Raw genomic sequence first — 14,339 nt, 5'->3', positions numbered from 1 at the left:
CCTTTCTGTTTGTTGGTTTTACTTCTGACAGTCAGTTTCCTCAGCTGCAGGTCTGTTGGAGTTTGCTGGAGGTCCACTCCAGACCTGTTTGCCTGGGTATCACCAGTGGAAGCTGTAGAACAGCAAATATTGCAGAACAGCAAATATCACTCCCTGATCCTTCCTCTGGAAGCTTCGTCCCAGAGGGGCACCCACCTATATGAGGTATCAGTCGGCCCCTACTGGGAGGTGTCTCCCAGTTAGGCTACACAGGGATCAGGGACCCACTTGAGGAGGCAGTCTGTCTGTTCTTAGAGCTCAAACATCGTGCTTGGAGAACCACTGCTCTCTTCAGAGCTGTCAGACAGGGACGTTTAAGTCTGCAGAAGTTTCTGCTGCCTTTGGTTCAGCTATGCCCTGCCCACAGAGGTGGAGTCTATAGAGGCTGTAGGCCCTGCTGAGCTGTGGTAGGCTCTGCCCAGTTTGAGCTTCCTGGTGGCTTTGTTTACCTACTCAAGCCTCGGCAATGGTGGCCACCCCTCCCCCGGCCAGGCTGCTGCCTCGCAGGTGGATCTCAGACTGCTGTGCTAGCAGTGAGCAAGACTCCCTGGGCGTGGGGCTCACCAAGCCAGGCACAGGAGAGAATCTCCTATTCTGTCAGTTGCTAAGACCATAGGAAGAGCACAGTATTTGGGTGGGAGTGTCCCGTTTTTCCAGGTACAGTCTGTCATGGCTTCCATTGGGTAGGAAAGGGAAATCCCCTGACCCCTGTCCTTCCCAGGTGAGGCGACGCCCCGCCCTGCTTCAGCTCGCCCTCTGTGGGCTGCACCCACTGTCCAACCAGTCTGAATGAGATAAACCAGGTACCTCAGTTGGAAATGCAGAAATCACCCGTTTTCTGCATCGATCACGCTGGGAACTGCAGACCGGAGCTGTTCCTATTCACCCACCATGGAACGGACTTATGATTGGATTTAATGTTTAGCTCTTTTTGCATGCCAGGCACTATACTATGAACTTTATGAACATTATGACATTTAAATTTCACTGCAGTTCTCTATGCTGAATTATTATCTGTGTTTTACAGATGAGGAAACCAAGGCTTTGGTAGAATAAGTAACTTGGCCAAGGTGACACAGACCCAACCCTTTTTGACTGTTCAGGACTAGAACATTAATAAAGCCAACTGGCCCAATTGAGGATCAGGCTGCTGTCTTTGGCGTCACTGTCACCGTGTTCAGTCCAACAGAGCCACATGTTCACAGACCAACCAGCATCCCACACAGACCTCAGTGTCCCGCTTGCAGCAGCCAGAACTACTTCCCATTCATCAGTCATATAAAGGTTTTTGTTAACAGTTTGATAGTTGAAATCATGTTATGTTCCATGATATCAATTAGCTATTCCAGGAAACCAACGGAAAGATAGAAAGATGTTACATTAAAACAATGCACTGAAATATTTCATTTGAAAGACTTTAGGAGACAAGATTTAGAAAAATCTGTGTAAGGTCCCTGTGTTTTAGTACTGCTAGGTAGACCACTACTAATAACCATTTGTTATCATTGAAAAAGTTGCCCAGGCATGGTGGCTCACGTCTGTAATCCCAGCACTTTGGGAGGCTGAGGAGGGCGGATCATGAGGTCAGGAGTTTGAGACCAGCCTGACCAACATGGTGAAACCTCGTCTCTACTAAAAATACAAAAATTAGCAAGGTGTGGTGGCAGGCGCCTGTAGTCCCAGCTACTCAGGAGGTTGAGACAGGAAAATCGCTTGAACCCAGGAGGAGGAGTTTGCAGTGAGCTGAGATCGAGCCACTGCACTCCAGCCTGGGCAACAGAGAGAGACTCCATCTCTAAATAAATAAATAAATAAAAAGTCAGCAAATTTGAAACACTTACATTTTTTATAAAACATCTTTAGAACACACCTAAATCTCCAATGTTAGAATAATGTTTAAATACATTAGCATAAGTACTCAATATAATTCATACATGCAATAAGATAACTATGGAGATTTTAGAAACAAAAAATATTTGTAATACAACAGAAACATCCTTCCCCAAAACATTTGTTCTGATGGCAACTATATAAAGTATACTTCTAAATGTGGACTCCCTGGAAGGTTCTATGAAAAATAAAAGCCTCAGTGTGATGAGATTATGTGCTTTTTAAAATTAAAAAATTTCAAATGGGAAAGATGATTTACCATATTATAAACATGTAAAAAAGAAACCAATGTAAATTGATCAAGAAAACAGGACCAAAAATACTGACTGGTTAAAAAGAAAACCAAAGTTAAAAGTATGAATTCAAGCTTAATAATATTTATTTGTTTAATACAAATATATGCCTATGTAGTAAGTGCCAGGAACTGTGCTAGTGATACATAGATGGAAAACCACAGCATTTTCTATCATTAAAATTATATTGTTTCAATTTATAACATGTACTAACAGTTTTTCAAAAGTTGACCTTTATTTTATAATCTGTCTTTCTGACAGTGATTCTATAAAACTCAAGCTTCCATCTTTTGTAAGTCAGCCACTTTATCCCTGGCTTGGTAATCTGGTATTTGCTTTCTAGTAAGATAAACTGAAATAGAAACTGGAGACACTGTACTTTATGTATAATCTCTCATTTAGTTAAGCAGCATTAGAACATTTCCAGTTAGCAAATGGCTTCTTGGGGGTTACTCTACACCCCCGCCCTACTCCCTAACAATGAGGCATACTGCTGAGGGTTTCAGTTGGGAATGTGTTCATTTGCAAGTAACAGAGAACCTGTCTAACTTGAGCTTAAACAGAGGTGTTTCAGTCTCTCCTGGTAAGTCTGGAGGCTGAACTTGTTGAGGGCCTGCCTTGCTGGGATTCTCTTGGCCTTTTCTGATGCCTGTCACCTCAAGGTGGAAAGGCTGCCCTGCACCACTAGCCCTCACATTTCGATGCCAAGCTGGAAGAATGAGGAAGGGCACGGACAAGGTGCCTTAGCAATGTAATCTGTGGGCTTCAGCAGGAAAGCCAAGCTCTGTTCAGAAGCTCCACCTAGCACACTTGGGTGCACACCTCACTGGCCAGATCTGGGTCACGTGGCTGCTTCAGCTATAAGTGTGGCTGGGAAAACTGGAGCTTTAGTTTTTTAGACTTCACAGGGCAGATCATGAATGGCTTTGGTGTAACTAGGCTAATGTCTGCCACAGTACTTTCTGCCATTTGCATCCTCTTTTATGACAGCATAATGCCTAATAAGGCCAAGGATGGGGTTTTATTTAAAGAATTTGCCATGAAATTAGGTATATTTGAGGTACCCTACTCAATCACTGGAAAGTTCCTGAGGTCTTTGACAAGGGAAAGAGCCTCAGTCCTTTCCTCCCTTTTTCATTGAAAGGAAGAATCGTCTTAGGGCCTTCTACTTTCCTTAATCCAGTCCAGGCCCTCCTTTGTAAATTTTGTCAAGCTATTTAAAAAAACTTTTCCCTTCTATTTTCTCTCACTGTCTTTGACTTTTTTCCATTTGAGGTACGTAAGAGGCCCTAATCAGCCTTATGTCTACCCCAAGTCAGAATAAAGAAAGCTGTGTGTTTGAAGTGTGAAAGCAGGTGAAATAAAGAACTGTTGTGTGGAATATCTAAAGCCTTTGAAAGCACTCAGAGGTTACTATATTTTTGACAGAGGCCACATCTAGGGCAAAGATAGAAAAGCTAGTATGTTTGAGTGAATGAAACAATTGAGCAGGTGCCCATTACTGCTTAGGCCTTTTCTTATTTAATTTTCTAGTGAACCTATAGAAAAAAGATAATTGGGTTCTGTTAAAAGCTTTATGCAGATTATATTTAACAGAGTTTTATTGAACCAAGAATATTTTGTGAATTGGGCAGCCCCCTGAACCAGCATAGGTTCAGAAGGACTCTGACACTGCTTCATAGTCACAAAGAATTTATGTACAGAAAAAGGAAGTTAGGTACAAAAACGGGAATAATCTAATGGAAGTTAGATTGGTTACAGCTTGGCGCTTGCCTTGTTTGGACACAATTCGAATAGTTGGCTGCCTTAATTGGCTAAAATGCTGTGATTGGTCCAAGAGTAGGTTACAATCTGTTTACGTATCTAGTTAGGTTACAGTTTACTATGGATGGAGAAACCTTTAGGCTGAACTCAAAATATGTAAGGAGGTAGCTTTAGGCTAAGTTTTTTTTTTTATTTTTTTATTATTTTTTTTTAATTTAATTGAGACAGAGTCTCCCTTTGTCACCCAGGCTGGAGTGCAGTGGTGCGATCTCAGCTCACCGCAACCTCCGCCTCCTGGGTTCAAGGGATTCTCCCACCTCAGCCTCCTGAGTAACTGGGATTACAGGTACATGACAGCCATGACAGCTGGCTAATTTTTGTATTTTTAGTAGAGATGAGGTTTCACCATGTTGGCCAGGCTGGTCTCGAACTCCTGACCTCAGATGATCCGTCCACCTTGGCCTCCCAAAGTGCTGGGATTACAGGTGTGAGCCACCGCTCCTGGCTTTAGGCTAAACTTAATTTAGCAGTTTATTTCACATGTTTGGAAATGGAAGCTAAGAGAGAAGCCAAGTAATATCTCCAAGGCCACCCATCTGTCAGGGTCAAAATTAAAACCAGGACAACCTGACTCTAAAATATATACTTCCCCCGAACCCCCCTCCCCCCGGTTTTCCTCATTGTCCTCTGTGGCTCATTTGTCTTCAGTTAAACTTGCTATCCCATTATTGTTCGTATTCAATCTCAATGTTAAAAAAAACTCTTATTCAAATTGATTATGTCTCTTTATTTCCTATTGAGTCCCAAGGTTCCAGCATCAGCTAGTGAGTCCCATGCTGCAGCATCAGCTATGTATACCCTGGAATTCAAACATGACTAGACCTGTCCGGAAGCCTATGGAAGGAATCTGGCAGGGTCTGCTTGATTATATAAGTTAACTGGCATCCTCCCAGGAAAGAAGTAATCCTACAAGAAGAGAGTAGAGGCGTGCAAGTTTACTTAGCAGTCAGTGCCACAGAGTAGGGGGTTAAGGCTGAGTCACGTGCAAGGTAATTATTTAGCCTGTCTTCTGATCCAATCCCTAGGGACTCTTGGGGCCAGGAGGTTGCCAGTGAAGGTTCCAAGTGTCTTCACTAAGATTTCCACGGGTCATTGAGTTTTCACTCGGAGTCAGGAGACTCCGCAGCTTACTGCCCAGGGCCCTGTGGGGGTGAGTCACCAGGGCTTGGGTGCAGGCATTGGGTTCCTCAGGAGATTCACAGATCTGGAGTCAAAGGGTAAAGGCTTATCCATTCAGTGGCCAAGAAGGCTGCTTCAAAGCACATCTGAGGGAGGAGTTTGCTTCAGAGCTCCTGAAGTTAGTGGGGGGAAGTGGTTGAGGGTAATAGAGTACTAAGGCCGTAATGGGAAGCAGATTCAGGGAAATACCCTGAATCTCAATTGCCATATTTGCAAATGTATCAACAATTTAATAAAACCATTTGAGCAAAGCAAAACACTTTTTGTTTTGTTATGCACTTGCAACTATTAAAATTAACTGACAATAGAATTTATTTAAACATGCAACTACATACTACTTTCTTTTTCAATCATTGTCAGAGTTAGAAGCAAAGTCTTTATTCGCATTAGGGTCTAGAGACTCTTCTGAATTATTTCGGCTATGTACAGTTAAATGGAGCATCCTAAGCACAATGCTTTTCAAAACTGTGCTGCTTTGGGATTGAGAAATACTGTCATTTGATCCATATTCCTGTTGGGCTAAATGTAAGTTACATTTGTTCCTAAATTAAATTACTCACTTAGTTTGAATAGTTTCTCTTGAACATCACCTGGAAATCTTTGATATTTAGGACTGGAATAATTCTTGAATCATCCATTCGGTTAATATTTATTGAGGGCCTCCTGCACGCTGGTCTTTCTGCTTCCAGAATTGATGTTGTAGAGAGAGAGGTGAGAACAAAAACAAAGAGACATATAAATAAATAAAATTTTAATAAATTTAGGCAATAAAACTTCAGCAAGGTGGTTAGAGAGGGCTCTTTGAAGAGGTGATACTGAAGGTGAGCCCTCAAGGATAAAAGAATCAGCCCTGTTGTTGGTTGGGGGGAAAGTTCCCCATCTCACAGGCCTTTCTACCTGTGAACGTCTTGTCTAGTCCTTAACAAATGTTTAATAAAACTGACAAAATCTCCTGGCCTTGGGGAATCTATATTCTCTTTTTCCTTTTTTTTTTTTTTTTGAGACAGAGTTTCGCTCTTGTTGCCTAGGCTGGAGTGCAATGGTACGATCTCTGATTACTGCAACCAGGTTCAAGTGATTCTCCTGCCTCAGCCTCTCAAGTAGCTAGGATTATAGGCATGCACCACCACGCCTGGCTAATTTTTGTATTTTTAGTAGAGATAGGGTTTCACCATGTTGATCAGGCTGGTCTCAAACTCCTGACCTCAGGTGATTCCCTCACCTCAGACTCCCAAAGTGCTGGGATTACAAGAGTGACCCACCGCACCCAGTCGGGGGATTTATATTCTAGTGGGGGAGATAGACAAACAAATACATAATATCTACAGTCTGTCAGATGCCAAGTGCTGTGGTGAAAAATACAGCAGTGGAGGGGAAGTAGAGAGTTCTGGGGTAGCTGGTAAAAGTGTAAAATCAGGTGGTCAAAGGAGGGCTCACTGAGAAAGGGAACTTTGACCCAGAAATGAAGATCTGTGATCTAGCTCAAAGGTTGGCAAGCCTTTTCTATAAAGGGAAGCTAGTCAATGTTTTAGGCATTGGGGGATCACACAGTCTCTGTTGTAACTTCTCAACTCCGCCATTGCAGGGAGAAAGCAGACATAGACAATATGTGAGTGAATGGGTGTTGCTGTGTTCCCAGACAGCTTTGTTTATGGACACTGGTGCTTATATTTCATATAACTTTTACATGTCATGGAATACCATTATTCTTTTGTTTTTTGCCCCCAACTGTTTAAAAATATAAAGACCATTTTTGGCTGCAGACCATGCAAAAATGGTCAGTGGGCTGGATTTGGGCCTTGGGCCATATTTTGCCTACTCCCAATCTAATGCAAAGGGTTCTGTGTTCCCTTTAATTGCTTTGTATGGTGTGTAGTAGTGTTTGAATGTTAGGGTGAAATGCACTCTTCATCCTTTTAGATAACCTGCCTGTTTTAGTTCCAACATGTTGGTTGTTGCTCTGTGGAGTAGGTTAAGCAAATTCATGTTTATCTGGTGACAAATATTCACTCACATATATTAAGTTTATGTCTTACAGCTTTTATTGCCAGGCTCTACTGTGCAGTAATAGCTGTTATTTTCAATCCTTCATCATAATACAGGACTTCTGAAGTCATTTTAAATAGCAATTAAGAATTGCATTTGAGTGCAAGCTATAGAAAACTGGATGAAGAGTGGCTTAACTTATTAAGGGTTTATTTGTCTAATACAGAAAGGTGTAGAATGGGTTGTGCATGAAGAGACTGGGGTGGCGGCTACAAAATGTCATTAAGGATCCAGGCTACTGTCTTTCTGCTTGAGCATATAGTATTTTCACATATTTATGGTGTTTGTTTTCACATTTGTGAAATGGTTTCTGCACCTCCATGCACCATATCTGCATTTCTGCAAGTAAGGAGACTAGAGAAGGGCAAAAGCCTGCTTTGTGTTTTCATTCATTTAAGTGAAGCCTTCCCAAGGACTCTCTGCCTCACATCTCATTGGTCAGAACTGTGTCATGTGATTACCTCTGACAACAGAGGTGTTTGGGTAAAAATGATTTTGTAGCTGAGCACATTGCTTTTCTAAGTAAAACCAGCCTTCCGTATTTAGAAAGAGAGGGAGATTGGTTACTGGGTAAATAACTACCATTGTTTTGCTTCCAAGGGTGTTTAAGTGAAAAAAAAAAAAACCAGGTGAGTTGAAGGTACCTTCCACCCATGGATCAAATGACATAGATGAGGTCAGGCACGGTGGCTCACACCTATAATCCCAGCACTTTGGGAGGCCGAGGCAGGCGGATCACCTGAGGTCGAGAGTTCGAGCTCAGCCTGACCAACATGAAGAAACCCCATCTCTACTGAAAATACAAAAATTAGCCAGGCGTGATGGCACATAGTGGAGGCTGAGGCAGGAGAATCACTTGAACCCGTGAGGTGGAGGTTGCAGTAAGCCAAGATCGCACCTTTGCATTCCAGCCTGTGCAACAAGAGTGAAACTCTGTCTCAAAACAAAACAGAACAAAAAAATGACATAGATGAAAGCAGTGACTGTTGGCCCACAATTTACTTCTCTTCCATTTGCTTAGGAAATTCCTTTTGATATTGATTGTAAGATTCATTTCACTTCAGAAGTGTTGAAATGTGGGGAGAATAAAAAATTCATTGTGTGAAGGAAATGATTGTGTATGTTATGGCTATTTGGACTCTGGAGTTAAGCCCAGCACATGAAGTGCCCTTGATGGCTTCCTGTTGTCGCATGGGAAGCCTCTCTGTTACCTGGGCCCCACCCAGTAGGCTGATGTGTTCCTCTAAGTTCCTGCTTCCTGAACTGCCTGCCCCCGCCACTCTAGGGGGCGTACTGTCAGTTCCAGGCCATGTTCACCTCTGCAGACCTTACAAACAGGCTGTGGTAGTGTGACACATCTTCCTTCCTGATGCTAGTATCACAGACATCCACTTGAAAACTTCCTTCTCCAGATTAAGTTTCTCCTACCTTGTTACTTGGGTGATTTGCTATAGTACTAGCTAATTTTCTAAGGTTTTACCTGTTTTGTTTTTTCTTGTCTTCTTTTTAATCATCCGCCCTTTCTTATAAGTGAATCATGGGGGCCAGTGACTCAACAAAATGCTTTGAGTTCTGCTTCATGTCACATCGGGAAAACGTGATTTGTATAAAACAGGGCATCTTTGTGGTGTGTACTGCCATCCTCCAAGCTGTTCTGTGGAAGCTAGGGTGCCACCTCTCTCTCGTTAAAATACATTTCTTCTTTTTACTCTTTTGAATATTAACACATTTATTATAATGTTCAAAACATTTTAAAGTAAAACTCTTGCTCCCACTTTGTTTCCTTACCCAATTCCTGCTCCCCTAGCCCTTGGATAACCGCTTCTGTTAGTTTCTTACGTGACCTTCAAGAATTTTTTAAAACAATGTAAATACAAGCAAATATAAATGCGTTCTTATTTTTCTCCGTTTTTTTTGAAGTGAGCTTAGTCTACATATAGTTCTGCTGCTTGTTTTTCTTTTTAACCTACTAATATGTCTTGGAGAGCTTTTCATAACAGCGTTAACAGTACGTACAGAGCTTCTCTTTTTTTTCTTTTTAAGCTGCATAGTATTAAAGTGATCTCTTTAAAACACAAACCTGGACATGCCTCCTGGTCATCAGATTGAAAAAATATAGTATATATAGGGGTTTGGCACTATCTGTCATTTCAGGTGTCTTCTGGGGGTCTTGGAATGTATCCCCCATGGATAAGGAGAGACTACTGTGTTTTCATTCCATCTCAATTAGTTAGTATGTACTCTTAAGAAGGTAGGCAACATTTTGAAAACTTTGCAGAGATGGATTTGCAGCTCCTCAAGAGCGCATCTGACCCCTAGTGACTGAAGAAGGAAAAGTGAAAGATCAGAGGAATGAAAAGGGTTAAGAAAGAGTTCAAAGTAAGATGATATTCTTTGTTTACTCTCACCTTAGAAGTGGAGAACATTTTTCTCCTGTGAATTGATGAAAGGATGCTTTCATGGTAGTGGCTACAGCTGTGGAATTTCTGAAGAAGGCTGCTGAGGGGAATAAAAATGTTGCTGCTGTCATGAATCAATGAAATGTCGACATCTCAGATAGTCTATACATGGTTTTCAGATGGTTTTGGGCAAAGGGAGCTTTTATGACTATAAATGTCAACTTCTTGCAAGGGTAAGGGTGGGGTTGGGGTGGGATGGGGAGTGGTTATGGCCCACTGAGAACTAAGTCACTCTGTCATCTCATAGTCCATTCTTTCCAAGCCACCTGAATTGTGCTCCCGAGTTCTGGGGAGTCTAGGTTGATGAAACGACTGTGTTAGTGGCCAGGTGCAGTGGCTCATACCTGTAATCCCAGCACTTTGCGAGGCCGAGGTGGGTAGATCATTTGAGCCCAGGAGTTTGAGACCAGCCTGGGCAACATAGAGAGACCCCATCTCAAAACAGCAACAACAACTAAGACTAAGACTGGCTTAGTCTTCCATTGGATATCTAGTGAGTGGACAGTGCGTGACACCTACATAAATCACTTCTTTTTTGGTATCAATGACATAAATCTAGTTCAGTTTGGAAGTATATACATACTGTTTCAGATAAGCATATCTACTTATTTGTTTGTCTTCTCTCTTTAGATAAAGAAGAAGCAGCAAGATGTGGTTAGATTTCTGGAAGCCAACAAGATAGAGTTTGAGGAGGTGGATATCACAATGTCAGAAGAACAGAGGCAATGGATGTACAAAAACGTCCCCCCGGAAAAGAAACCCACTCAGGGCAACCCCCTGCCACCTCAGATATTTAATGGCGACCGATACTGTGGAGTAAGTGGCTAGACTGTTATCATGCTGTTTCTTTTTATTGTTCAGAACACGTCACCTAGAGTGCAGGTGGGTTTTTCCAGTGAAGACTGTGCCTTCTTCACCCAATGCCCATTCAAATCCGCAAGTCTAACAGAGGATGAAGTTGAGACGGGATGTGAGTCCAAGGTCATGGACTGTGTATGTATGTGCGAGGGTTGTGTGGTATGTGAATGTAAGTGTACATGTGTCTGTCAATCTGAGCTCTGTCTTTGCTTTGGAAACAGAAGTAGGAAGGGAAGCTCTCTGTGTGTGTGTATGTATGTATGTATGTATGTGTGTATTATGTTTTAAATTTTGAAGCATTAAAATAATCATTTTAATTATTAATTTATTAATCAAATTTTTTTTTTTTTTTTTTTTTTTTTTTTTGAGACGGAGTCTCGCTCTGTCGTCCAGGCTGGAGTGCAGTGGCGCAGTCTTGGCTCACTGCAAGCTCCGCCTCCTGGGTTCACGCCATTCTCCCGCCTCAGCCTCTCCGAGTAGCTGGGACTACAGGCGCCCGCCACCACGCCCGGCTAATTTTTTTGTATTTTTAGTAGAGACGGGGTTTCACCGTGGTCTCGATCTCCTGACCTTGTGATCCGCCCGCCTCGGCCTCCCAAAGTGCTGGGATTACAAGCGTGAGCCACCGCGCCCGGCTCAAATTTTTTTTTTATTAATACATTTTAGGGGGCAGTAGTAGAGGGGGATAATTATCTTTGAATATCCCTTATGGTATAAATAACTGCTAATAGCTGATTGTAAACAAGAGTTCCATTTCTTATGATAATGAGCCAGAGGGATCATTAAGAATATCAGCGCACCTCATATATGAACATATATCAGGTGCTTTCCTGCTGCATGTAGCATACGAGAAGATGAAGAAGTCGCTTTCATCTCTCTACCTACTTTCTTACTCCTTAGGTTAAGAAAAATAATTGAGAAACTTCTTTCTAATGAGTAAGTTAGGATTTGCCTTTTGCCATATCTCTAAGTATCTAAGTCAGTGTTTATTCTTGGACCTGTACTATAGTTATTTAAGGACGGTCTAAAGAAGAAGGAGCTACAGAGCTGAGGTGCTTGAGATTAAATAAATAGCTAGGCTGTAATTAGCATGGAGGAAAGGAATAACAGCCTTTGGTGGCTTCAAAGAAAACAATCCTTTCTCCCACGTGCGTAATGGGGAATGAGAAGTTGCAATATAAAGCCATGTGTAGATTATACAGGGAATTCTTACCTGTAGCATCCTGAGGAGAATCCTGAACATGGCATTAGACATAAGTTTGAGTACTAGTACTGCCTTATGTCAGCTGGGACACCTTTGGAAAGTTACTTATCTTTTTAAGCCCCAGTTTTCTTATCTTTAAGCAAGGGATAATGTCTGTCTTACTGTGTGATCATTTCAAAAGCATTTGTTAAGCATATTATTATATAAAAATGAAAATTGTTATTTTATGGGGTTTTTAATATCATTATTTTATATTTTATTTGAGAGAAGTATGTGGTAACCAAGGGTGTATTTTATTCATGATTACCAAGGATATAAAATGTACTCTTGTGCCTGCAGACCTAAATGAAGTAATAGCTGAAAATGTTTGCAAAGTATATAGTTCAAAATAAAATAAAGCTATAAGTAAAATAGTGCTAGAAGGCTTAAAACAAAAATATAGCAGTTTTCTGTCCCTCGGACTTCGAGACTTTGAAAATGCTTTTATTCTAGTCTTATGGTTTAGTGGTAGTTTCTGGGTACAGAATTCTGGGTTGGAAAGGATTTTGATGATACTGATTCAGTGTCCTTTGGTTTTCGCTGCTACAATTGACATGTCTAATGCCATTTTCCTTGATTATTTATGTTTTTGTCAGTTTTTTCTATGAAAAATTTTAATCTCTTAATCATATATGTATTCACCACATCTTTTGGTGAATTACTATGGTATGAGCTGTTTTTCATTCATTGTGCTGAGTGCTCAGTATGCCTTTTAAGAAATTCTGTGATTGCTGATTACATGTGTTCTTATATTATTTTTCCTGAAAATTTTCTCCCTACGTTTTTCCTTGTTCCCTTTCTCTTGAGTGCCTATTAATTTGGATATTGGATTTCTTACATTGATTTTCTAATACTTTAATCTTTTTTTTCTAATGTCCACCTATTCGATTTTTGTTCTTTCTGAGAAAGAACAAAAATATATATATACATATATATAAAATCTATTTTATATATAAATAAATATATAAATCTATTTTATATATAAAAAATCTATTTTATATATAAAAAATCTATTTTATATATAAATATATATAAAAAATCTATTTTATATATAAATATATATATAAAAAATCTATTTTATATATACATATATAAACCTATTTTATATATACATATATAAACCTATTTTGTATATACATATATAAACCTATTTTATATATAAATATATATAAATCTATTTTGTATATAAATATATACATATAAAATCTATTTTATATATACATATATATATAAAATCTATTTTGAAAATCTTTGTTGTTTTGTTGACTTATTGAGAGAAAGGAGGTGGAGACATCTTTGTTCTATCATGATAAAAGCAGAAGTGTTCAGTGCTGTTTGAATAGAGGAATATATTGAATGAATAAAAGAATATAATGTAAAATATAGTTAATTTTACTCCTTATTTTTATCTCTTTATGACTTCTTCTAGCTATCTATGTATCTTTGCCCTTTGAAGTCTGTGGAAATTTTTTCAAGTAGACTGTCTGGGATGGCTAGAGGTTTATATTACATATTGGTTAAACTGTGCCAGCTAAATGGCATCTTCTCTGCTTGAACAGTGTTAGTCCTGTGGTGGTGGTCACGACAGCTATTGGCGTACGCACTGTCATCACAGTCTGTTCTGGCAAGAGTTTTGAGACAGTGTCGGCTCTTATCGTGGTTAGGTAAATTTGACTTTGACATAAGCATTAGAGGGCAACTAACCACAGGCCTTGTTCATCTCACCTGCTTCTGTGCACCTTGCTTTACCTAGTGATAGTTTCTGACTGGTCTCATCTGGTTGGTTAACCTGTAGAAACCTACCACATTGCGAGTGACACGATCCAGAAAGCTTGTACATTTTTATTTTGTTTTCTGGAATTAGAAAATTATTATTTTGAGGGGTGGAGCCAAGATGGACGAATAGGAAGAGCTCTGGTCTACAGCTCCCAGCGTGAGCGACGCAGAAGACGGGTGATTTCTGCATTTCCATCTGAGGTACCGGGTTCATTTCACTAGGGAGTGCCAGACAGTGGGCGCAGGACATTGGGTGAAGCGCACCATGCGTGAGCTGAAGCAGGGCGAGGCATTGCCTCACTCGGGAAGCACAAGGGGTCAGGGAGTTCCCTTTCCTAGTCAAAGAAAGGGGTGACAGATGGCACCTGGAAAATCGGGTCACTCCCACCCTAATACTGCACTTTTCCAACGGGCTTAAAAAACAGCACGCCAGGAGATTATATCCCGCATCTGGCTCGGAGGGTCCTACGCCCACGGAGTCTCACTGACTGCTAGCACAGCAGTCTGAGATTAAACTGCAAGGTGGCAGTGAGGCTGGGGGAGGGGCGCCCGCCATTGCCCAGGCTTGATTAGGTAAACAAAGCAGCCAGGAAGCTCGAACTGGATGGAGCCCACCACAGCTCAAGGAGGCCTCCCTGCCTCTGTAGGCTCCACCTCTACGGGCAGGGTACAAACAAAAAGACAGCAGTAACCTCTGCAGACTTAAATGTCCCTGTCTGACAGCTTTGAAGA

The 14,339-nt window shown here is 40.9% G+C and overlaps 1 protein-coding gene across 2 annotated transcripts in view; it reads left to right on the top strand.

Annotated features, from left to right (window-relative positions):
- SH3BGRL2 (SH3 domain binding glutamate rich protein like 2) overlaps positions 1 to 14,339 on the top strand; it is a 77,050-nt gene that overhangs the window by 32,327 nt on the left and 30,384 nt on the right. For both annotated transcript variants that reach the window (XM_055274186.2, XM_063637850.1), the window contains exon 2: positions 10,361 to 10,546. In XM_055274186.2, coding sequence (XP_055130161.1) covers positions 10,361 to 10,546 — 186 coding nt within the window. The remainder of the gene's footprint in view (positions 1 to 10,360; positions 10,547 to 14,339) is intronic.

The sequence above is a fragment of the Symphalangus syndactylus genome, chromosome 4, assembly GCF_028878055.3.
Source record: "Symphalangus syndactylus isolate Jambi chromosome 4, NHGRI_mSymSyn1-v2.1_pri, whole genome shotgun sequence".
NCBI lineage: Eukaryota > Metazoa > Chordata > Mammalia > Primates > Hylobatidae > Symphalangus > Symphalangus syndactylus.
The sequence above is the reverse complement of the archived record's forward strand: the minus strand, read 5'-3'. Positions and strand labels throughout refer to the sequence as shown.